At 29.1% G+C, this 10,394-nt stretch overlaps 1 protein-coding gene across 3 annotated transcripts; it reads left to right on the top strand.

Annotated features, from left to right (window-relative positions):
* Positions 1-13: 13 nt before the first annotated feature.
* Rfk (Riboflavin kinase) lies at positions 14-5,201 on the top strand. 3 transcript variants are annotated; one of them, XM_088227893.1, is made up of 4 exons: positions 14-209; positions 322-418; positions 2,907-3,058; positions 3,246-4,093. In XM_088227893.1, the coding sequence occupies exons 1-4, from the start codon at positions 198-200 to the stop codon at positions 3,453-3,455; spliced, it is 471 nt and encodes a 156-aa protein (XP_088084019.1). In that variant the 5' UTR covers positions 14-197; the 3' UTR covers positions 3,456-4,093. The 3 variants fall into 3 exon arrangements, with proteins under 3 accessions (XP_088084019.1, XP_088084021.1, XP_088084020.1); XM_088227895.1 differs by lacking the exon at positions 3,246-4,093 and adding an exon at positions 4,944-5,201 and having other exon boundaries at positions 65-209; XM_088227894.1 differs by having other exon boundaries at positions 199-418.
* The last annotated feature ends 5,193 nt before the right edge of the window (positions 5,202-10,394 follow it).

The following is a 10,394-nucleotide window of genomic DNA, read 5'->3' as shown; positions in this document are numbered from 1 at the left end:
TAAATATACAGCTGATCTGACAAAATCTGGCAACATTGACCGTTCGTAAAAAATGTCACATTATTTGAGTAAATATAAATTCTAGTTTTAGTACTCGTTTTGTTTTGTCCAATGTGTGTTGTTAATTTCAATCGATTCAGGTTATTCGATGATCTGCGAAATTACTAGAGTCCAGATTATATTGATCTGTGGGTTCAATGTTGAATGCGGTTAAGTGTTAATTTATTTCAAATATTTTAATAAATTAATTCGTGTTTTCCAAAATTCAAAGAAATCTTCACACTAAAAAACCGAAAATAAATAATTTATTTTATATTGTAGTTCATAAAAATGACTTCAGAATATTTGCCATATTTTGCAAAAGGTGAAGTAATCAAAGGTTTTGGAAGAGGATCCAAGCAACTCAAATGTCCTACAGGTAACCTAATAATTATCTGAATTTGTTTTTTTCCAGATAAATTGACACTTATAGATACTGTAGTTTAAGATAGTCTACAAAGTATAAAACACACTAGACAAAACAATTAATAATTATCATTATTCATCATTAAAATGGCGTGAAAGTGTATTTTATCTAATAGTACCTACTGAATGTAGTAAATTGAAATTTAATTCATGCTTTTATATTTTTTGTGTTATGACTCATAAATTGTTGACTCAAACCTTGAATGGATAAGATAAAGTGTAAAGATAAACGTGAGAAATTTCGCACTTTGTATTCACATACTTTTAGAAAAATCTTAATATGCTTACAGGAAACAGTTGACTTTTGCTAATTTTCACTCAGACGTAGGATTTTACCTTTTTAAAAATTTTGTAAAACTGCGCCTTAATTTTTTGTATGAATGTGCTTATTCCCTCCCTTTCTCTTGTATCCCGGCAGAATAAATAATACAATTCTGGTTGTGAAATAGGATCAGAACCTTGGATAATGAAGTATTCTTAACTTGATGGCTACTACGCAAAAATCATAAAAAAATAAAATTAAATAGAGATTAGCGCGCCTCATGGACTACTGGTTGGTTTGTTTGCCTACTATGCCTGAGGTCTCAGGCTCGATTTCTGAAATATATTTCATTAATAGGTGGTTTATCACACCAATATTTGTGTCGTTTACTATAATAGTGGTGTAACTCCAAGTTTTTAAAAATATTTTTTTATTGACAAAAATGATCAAGATAAGCTGCGATTGGTGTACCAATGCATTGCCCTATGCACCATTAGATGTGGAAAGGGGAATGATAATGATGAAAAGACATTGACTAATCTATTTCCTTCAGTATAATAATAGTGAACGAACTCGAAATTCCTAATAATTTCCACTATATGGTATTATTTATTTTTACTGTGGTACTTAAAAACTAAAATAATTCACTATTTATTCAAACATTTTTTTCACATTATAAACAATAAATAAATTTAAAAATATTACCTCACTTGTACCCTCCCGAGGACACTTAATAATATACTTTTTTTATTTTTTTACATGTGAGAATATACCAAGAAGACTTAATATACAGAGAGAATTTTAAAAAATTTAATACAGTTTTAAGCACTACGTATTTATGTTTTTAATTGAATTTCTGTATACTTATTTTATTTATATTATAAAATGCACAATATAAGAACAAAAACATAACTGTAACTGGTTCGGTTTAATAGTGAAGTAAGTCACTAAACACAGTAATATAGTGAAGTATATCCACGTTAAATTAGTTTAGCCCCATTGAAATATTTCGGTAATGGATCGTACTGAGTTTTTGAGTACTAATGCATTACAAAATGTAATAATAAATTGAAAAAAAAACACTTGCGGTTATAGCTTTAACTGGCTCATTATCAGATGGCTTTATTTTGAAAAAAGTCAGCTTTTACCATTAAATTTTAGGAAGCTATTAAAAACAAAACACCGCTTTACGTTGTGAACTTACCTAAAAAGAACAAATATTTGAAGATAGAATTTCAATCAGAATAATTGGCATGCATCCATGAGAAGATGTATGAATGCAGAGGAAGTGAGGTCTGTATCCAAAGACAGAGTGATATGGTGTTTTATCCTCTCTGCCTACCCCTACAAGAAAACGGAACTATGTTTTCTTGTTTAAAGAAGCAACGAAGACCGGTTAATAATAATTTGTATCACATTCAACGGGATGCACTTTACCCATCAAGAAAACGTATTACCAGTGCAAAGGAAAAAAATATGATAGATCTTTTTTTCTTTTTTTTAAGCCAATCAACAGGCTTAAGTAAGCCCTAATAGATTGGAATTAATGAGTAGTACTTAATCTAAACATTCTTAAAATCCACTTAAATTAACAAAGTGTATAATTAAATTAAATATAGCATAATCTAGGCGGAAATGGCAAGTGTGACATCGCGAGTCAGGAGAGACAACACCGCTTGCTTCTGAAATGCCTCCCCTTGCTGTAGAAACACATCGACAGTACCGTTTAGTGAGATTTCGTTCACTGTTTTGAGATCCTTGGCAGAGGGGAAAAGAATCCGATGTTAGTTTTATAATTCATTGTAATAGCTGATATTTTAATTTTTATTCTGAAATCATTACCACTTATTCACTTCATGAATGTTTTCTAATAATAAAATGTAATTACTTGAATGGTGATAAAATATTTTTTGTTTTCCATTTTACAAAACCTCAAAATTATATCTCACAATTAGTATTAAAGGAGTTACACCATATTATAATAAACAACACATTCCATAGTTCCCACACTTGCACCTGAAGAAAACTAACTATCTTACATTACCCGACATTGAATAAAATGCTGGCCTAAACGGCTAACTTCGGCTTTCTAGAGTGTCGTCTCTGTCGCACGAGTCCAGTAATCTGTGACATAAAATGTCCTAAAAATTTGTTGACTGTATATTTTGCTATTTTCTAGCTAACTATCCGTTAAATGTTGTTGAAGCATTGCCGAAAGACTTCCCTCCTGGAGTTTACTATGGATTGGCTTCTGTTGATAATGGACCGGTTTATAAAATGGTTATGAACATTGGTTGGTGCCCTTATTATAATAATGAACACAAATCAATGGTGAGTCAACAAAATACGTCCTTTGTTTCCATAAAATACTAATTTCGCATCCCTCATTCTATAATACATTACATATGCATACAAATTATATAAATGAACAGTAGGTGATGTGGAGAGATGCGCATTATGGCTTAGTCCACGTGTCATTTTTTTTTTACTAATTTAAACTATTCTTGGTTTATTTTAGGAAACACATATTTTACATGAGTTTGACGGAGACTTTTATGGATCTGAATTAAAAATTTGTATTCTTGGGTATTTAAGAGGAGAAAAGAATTTCACATCTGTAGATGAATTAATAGAAGCCATTAAATCTGACATACATAATGCCGATGTAGCATTGGAAAAAGAAGAATATGAAAAAATAAAAAATCTGCATTTTTTCATGGACAAGTAACGCTGAATCTAAAAAAATTATTTTAACGTTACAAAGAAGTACTTATTCTACTGTACAAAATATATACCTGACTAATCGATTTTTAACATGACAATATTTATGTAATTTATAATTTTTTTATCATCCTTATGTGTTGTATCATAAGTTGTAAGATCTGCATGAAGTGGACATACCTATCAAATACAGTCAATTGATTGATTTATTGAGCAATTCTAGTGTCTTGGTAAATTTTCTCAAGTGCCTGATCAAAATACAAATTTGTGAATACTTAAAAACTTATTTAATACTAACTTAATTGACATGATTTAAGTTATTATAATATTATGCCTCCTATTTATGAATGCATCATGTATATGTGATGTGTCTCCATTTTTAATTCAAATATAAACATTGTTACACAGCAAAATCTGCCTGTATATTTATGTTATTTTATATAGGTACATACGTATATCAAATAGGAGATACCTCTATAATACTTAAGTATGTACCATATTGTTAATTTTGTTTTTTTTATTTTTATTTTCGAAGTCCTCTATTACAAACAAGTTTTATGATTTTAATCATGTTGCACATTCTAGATATATTTATTTATGGTATCACAATACCTCATTATTAAAATGTGTTGTAATAATGGTGGACATTATTGTTATTTATTTATATTGTTATACCTAATTGTTAAAACTGTATCAAAAAATAATGTGATGGTCTATATTAATTGCTATACACGAAATATTTCGGCATAATTATGTGATTAAAAATAATTGTTTTATAAAAATAAGTGTTTCAAGTTGGTATTTCAAAATAAGTATAATACCTACTTCTTTTTTTATATTCAGGGTTATCAATATTTACCACAAATTGTGTCATTTTGTTGATAATATTGACATGAAGTATAAATGAAACTCCTTTGGTTTAGCCAAAAACGTTTATTAAGTATATCCAAATGTTTATAAACAAATACTAAATTTCACCCCCTACAGAGTTTATCAAAATACATCCATCTCTATTGTAAATTTATCCTTGGTTTAGTTTTACTTTTCTCAATTGACAATTTAAATCCAAGCAGGCACAATTTTATTTAAATACTAGTATTACCAGTTTAAGAAATGATACTTCATTTTGAGTTTTAATAAGAAATGTCCATAAAAAATAAATAATTTTAATCATTTCGCTGTTAAATTAGTAATTGGAATAAAAACGTATTCCAATGATTTTGTTATGGATTCAGCTTAGAGGTCACACCAATCTGGTATTGATGTTGGCCCATGACCATTTTGCTATTTAGTGATAAAAAAAATTCACAACCTCATTTAACGCACCAGTCCAAACTTTCTAAACATATTTTAAGTCATATTTATAACAAATTCAAACATTAAAAAAAACAAACTCCTTGCTGTAATGTGAAATCAAAACTCCAATGTGAAATATACATTTCTAAAAAAATGTTTATGAAAAATGATTGCCAACAACAATTATTTGTTCACCTAGGTCAGTGGTCGGCAAACCGCGGCTTGCGAGCCGCATGTGGCTCTTTTGCCACTCGAGTGCGGCTCGCACAACCCAAGTCCACTCTTGGCTTATTTTGTCAACGGGTCCTAATGAAGAACTTTTGGGATTATTGACACTGAAAGGTCAAACACGTGGTAAGCGCTGTCATTAAATGGACAGAGAAACATCATCTTACACTCAATAAAATTGTTTCAATTTCAACAGATGGGACAAAAAGTGTGACCGGAAAAAAAAAGGTTCTGTTTCTGTCATCACGAGATACTTGTTTGTTGCATAATTCACCACGAAGCGCTCTGTGCGAAGACATCTCTAAGAAGAAATTCAATATTTTGGAATTGGTAATCAAGATTGCCAACGCAATTGTCAATTATCGCCAATTCAAAGAATTTGAGTTAAAATAGAGAGAGAATACGCAAATCTTCTACCACATAATAAGGTCCATTGGGTTTGAGGAAACCTTTTTACACGAAAATGAATTTGGCTCGCTAAAGAAATCTTAATTCTTGTATCGCTGATCTTTGACTCTTTTGACTAATGAGTTTGCTGACCACTGACCTAGGTGGAAATAAAATTTGTAACCTAATAACTTACTAACTGGTGGAAGAATTTTGACTACAGATGTATTTACAACTGTAATTGATTTGCTTAGTACAATTTTAGAGGCCTTAAAATATATCTTATTGTGTTAGCAATAGTGTTAATTAGTTGTAATTTTATATTCTAATTGCCTTAATAAATTGTGTAATCATTATTAGATGCAAGCAGCATTTGCTGGTGTCCCTGTATCTAGTACACATTATACTTTCTTTACGAAAATCATCCAAGCAGTTTTTAAATTGGTTCATCGTAGTGGAAGAGACAGCCATGTTTGGCAATATTATTACAGTCTGAAACCACTCTGCTGCAAGAAGCTAATTTCTGTGGTTAATTCTGATCGAGTTGGGGACTTAAAAGTATCAGAGTTAAGTATAAGGCAATTATAAGGGTACAATTGTTTATAGTTTTTCATGTGATATAAAAGTTTAAAGGTTTTTTGAGTATGCAACAGAAACAAAACACAGTCCACAATGTGTTATCAAGCTAACAGTTAGTTGGTCATTTATACTTCCAAATGATATTTAAAATCCTAAAACTGCAAATAATGTCACTAATACAATAATTTAATTGCCATGTAGTAGATTCACTGTTCTATTACCCTCTCAGTCAGAACTTAATCTTTAATCTGTGGGTCTGCAACACTACTACGGTACTTCAACCTGTATTACTTATATTATAAATGTTTATTTTATTATTCATGTTCTAATAATTAAAATATGAATTTGGTGTTAGAAATCTAATAATCTAAACTCCATTGTTTAAACCATTATCTTTGTACTAGTCTAATATCAAATAAATGAATAATAGATAATATAAGATTGAAGGTTCTAGAATGAATTTTTGTTTAGTTTGAAATAATTTCTCAAATGAAATTCATTCAATATTTGTAAAGAAACACTGATGAACATTATTTGAATAATTAATTGGCTTACTACAGTTTGAATTTCTAAGGAAATTTAAGTTTAGGTATGCAAATATAATTCTGGCAGTATTAATTTGCATTAAAAACAACCATTCCAGATATTAAAAATAACATTAGTAATCCCTATTTTAATATATATATTTTATTTCAATGAAAAGGACAATTAAACTTTTTAATGAAATTAGTTCTATAGCTTATTAATATTATATTTTAATTTTAAATCTGATACAAATGAATTGATGGGTTTGAAATAGCTTTGGGTAATTCACTAATTAGATTAATATTGAAAAAAAATCCATTCAATATAATAGAAACAAACAACCATCGCACTTTTACCCATAGTGGTAGATCAGACAAAGTCTTGAATCTACAAGTACAAATTTTAAAAACTATCGTATCTGTAAAAATAAAGATTGAGGCAAAAGACAACAATAAAATATTATTTGATTATGTTAACGTTTTGCCTATTAACAAACAATGTCAGTATAAGATAATGCCAGATCATTTCCTCGATTGCAGTTTTAAATCCAAAGTAACCCACCAGATCGTGGCCCGACAAATATCGGCACAGCAGCTGACGGTGCCAAAACAGAAAAACTACTACAGAAATTAAACAGAGTGTAGTACCAAAACTGTTTAATTTAATACCTGTTGAAAATTGTGAGGAAAAAACCTAAATACATTTGAAAAAATAGTCAAAAACTTATCAAAAACAGCAAGTGAAACTTAAGTGTACACACAAATATATTATATTCTTTATCTGTAATCAAACTATGAACTTATCTTTTATAAATTAAAAAAAATAAAAAAATGTAATGTAACCCGCAGACAAGCCTCGGTTTTGCAGGAGCAAAAACAACAATTATGTTTGTTATTTTATTTGTTTAAATAAATAAATATTTAAAAAATCATAATAATATCATCTGCATTCTTTACGTTCTCAAATTCCATCTTGAATATTTTAAAAATAAAATTATAAGGAGCTCAGTAATCTCCTTAAACTACTTCAAGGCTTGGTTAATTTTTAGTTGTTTAATTTATTTTGTGAAGAAAAGGATGTTCTCTATTTAGAAATATACCACATTTACATATTCAATTGTAAATTGAAGGTGTTTATTGTTTATAAAATCATAACAAATTTGTTTTGTTTGAAATGTGTTTTTTTTGTAATCTAAGAATATTATTATTTTATGTACCTATGTGATCTTATATACTTACAAATTTAAAAGTAGATTAATAGTAATACAATTAATATTCTGCTGAATAACTTTTTTAATTGTAGCTAAATACACATAAGTTGTCCTACAGTTGTTACTTGATCATACAATACAATGGCATAACCTTAAGGATGTTTCGTACAGTAAATATGGCATCTTCCTCGATCATTATTAAAATAACTTGTGATATGCTTCCATTTTTTTACTGAATTACGATTAAATTTCAACTTGAATTTTTAAAACACTCACTTATAAAATATAGTTCAAAATTAATATTAAGCTTACTACAAGCTAATGAAGAAGTTTAACCCTATAAAAAATTGTATACAAAAAATGTTTTCTTCTGCGCGGTAAAAAAAAACATTAAATTGTACTGCAAAGTTTCTTGAAAATGTATGAAAAAATATTTTAATAATAACGAACTACTTCAAACAACGTCACTAGTTCATATGAATCAACCAATTATTTATTTATTTATTTTATTTGGGATTTTTACAGCTATTACATAAACAAAATAAGTAGAAAAATCTTAACAATGCTAAAGCCAATTAAAAAAATCCACTGTAAATATAATGACTCATAATATATAAGAAAAGAAGTTTCGTAATTGTATTTGTGTGACGTTTGTATTCATGTGTATGTGAATGTGTATATGGGTGAATGAATGAGGGAGAGGATACATGTGCGTGTGGGAATGAATGAGGGAGAGGGTGCGTGTGTGTGGGTGCGTAAGTATAAAAAAATAATTGTTTAAAACTTGTAATTGTATTAAAAATGGTACAATAAAGAGCTTAGTAAAAAGTTAGAAACCTTTTTGTTGAAATTCAAATCAAGAAATGATATAAATTGTTTTTTTTTTTTAAAGTATGTTAAATATCAAAACCGTATTCTGAAAAAAAAAGCATTTTATTTTAAAATTTAACTGATACACATCGAATGAATAATGTGCGACGAGTACTATACAATACGGTAGGTAACCACAAAATGCAGTAAATACGAAATAATGACAACAATAAAATAAGATTTGACATTACGCGAACGTTGATTCAAAACAAACGAATTATAAGAGAGTTTGGAAAGATTTCCGGCTTATGGTACGTTGTCGTACCAATCGTAAGACCAACTGATCGAGAAAAGAGGAAGAGAACTTGAGACATCACACGCAGAGTAATTTAAAAAAATCATAGCGCTGACAATACGATACATAAATATGAAAAAAAAAATGGCTTAGTTTTATGGTCTATTTACAAATAATAAAAAACACTGAACTTCCTCATTATTTTTATTTTATTTCATGTGTAATGCAATAAAATTTAATGGTTTAACCAATTGGTTTTGTTTCAGTTTATATTCATGATTTTGTTATATTTGTCAACACAAAGATGTTATTTCTTTTTATTATTTTTTTACTTTTAGCAATATTTAAATCCCCTTTAATAATAAGTAAAACAGATACCAAAGGAAGGTCCTCAGCGTGATAATCTAAATCCCTACAGAGATGAGGTAATTTTTTTTTTCAAATTCAGGATTATGGATATTCGAGCGTTTACAGGGCTTATGACCTGTCATTGGCTGGGTTAAGTGGCTACTTTAAGTAGATACTTCAACATTCCCCATTCCGCTTATTAGCGAATATCCACACAGATAACATTTTTGATTTTTGTATATATCTTACTAAACGAGAAACCATTCACAAGCGAGTTGGAGCGCCATCTATGTATTGATATTGAAGTTAAGTATTTTAATTAGCAGATTACTTTATTTCATAAGGTCTAGGATTAGGTCATAAGCCCTGTAAACGCTCGAATAATTATAATCCTGAATTTGAAAAAAAATTCTACCTCATCTCTGTAAGGATATAAATAAAAAAATATATACCTACTCCCCCTTGGGAGAAATCCAGATTTGTGTACAAATACACGTACCAAAATAACGTTGTGATAATCTAAAGCCTTAAATGCCTGGTCCTTACTAGAAGGCACCATTCTTTTATTACTTCCATTAGTACTATTAGTATTTCATGTTTACTTTATATTGATTGATTGTATTACACAGGGGAGCATGGGTAACAGTGGATCGTTTGCAATAGCTTCTATATTATTGCACGCACACACACATTTCCATTTAGTTAACACTTTTTCATACCCCCTTTTGCCACAGTTACCTTCACGACATCAAAACTGGAGGACATGCTGCGACGCTTCGGTCAATACGTTAAGACAAAATTATTTTTCTATGTGTATTTAAAAAATGTTTTTTTCAAATATGGATGGGAAATTTTAAAGGTTTGATTTTTTCCTTCATTGGTGTGTTTAATATAAAGTACACTATTGGAGTTTGTTATAAAGGAGCTTGCTATTTTTTATATCAACGAAAACTGTAATTGAGTTACAGTGAATCATTTTATCTTTGGTCACAGTGGATCGCTTTTTTTTTTTCATACAAATAAAAAGTTTTAAGTAATTTCCAGTTTCTTGGATTGCTAAAAGCAGGTCCAAGAAAGGAAGAAAGAGCATTGAGATGTGAAGTCCATTATTGCAACCAATACTCCAAATTAACTCAAAATAGAAAATGTGATTTTTATCTTCAAAGCCTATTGAATTGAGAATTTACATAAAGTACAAATTTAATAACAGTATTTAAATGAACACTTGTATTTTATTTTAATAGCATAATTCAGTGTATTCCAGTCTG

Source organism: Micrasema longulum, unplaced genomic scaffold, assembly GCF_059751315.1.
Source record: "Micrasema longulum isolate JH-2025_06_02 unplaced genomic scaffold, ASM5975131v1 h1tg000548l, whole genome shotgun sequence".
Taxonomy (NCBI): Eukaryota; Metazoa; Arthropoda; class Insecta; order Trichoptera; family Brachycentridae; genus Micrasema; species Micrasema longulum.
Note: the sequence above shows the minus strand (reverse complement) of the source record. Positions and strands in the feature narration are given on the sequence as shown.

What these genes read in the sequence shown, in the direction of transcription:
- Rfk (XM_088227893.1), top strand. An exon ending in GCAACTCAAATGTCCTACAG is followed by an intron (nt 419 to 2,906) that starts GTAACCTAATAA and finishes GCTATTTTCTAG; the next exon opens with CTAACTATCCGTTAAATGTT. An exon ending in ATAATGAACACAAATCAATG is followed by an intron (nt 3,059 to 3,245) that starts GTGAGTCAACAA and finishes GGTTTATTTTAG; the next exon opens with GAAACACATATTTTACATGA.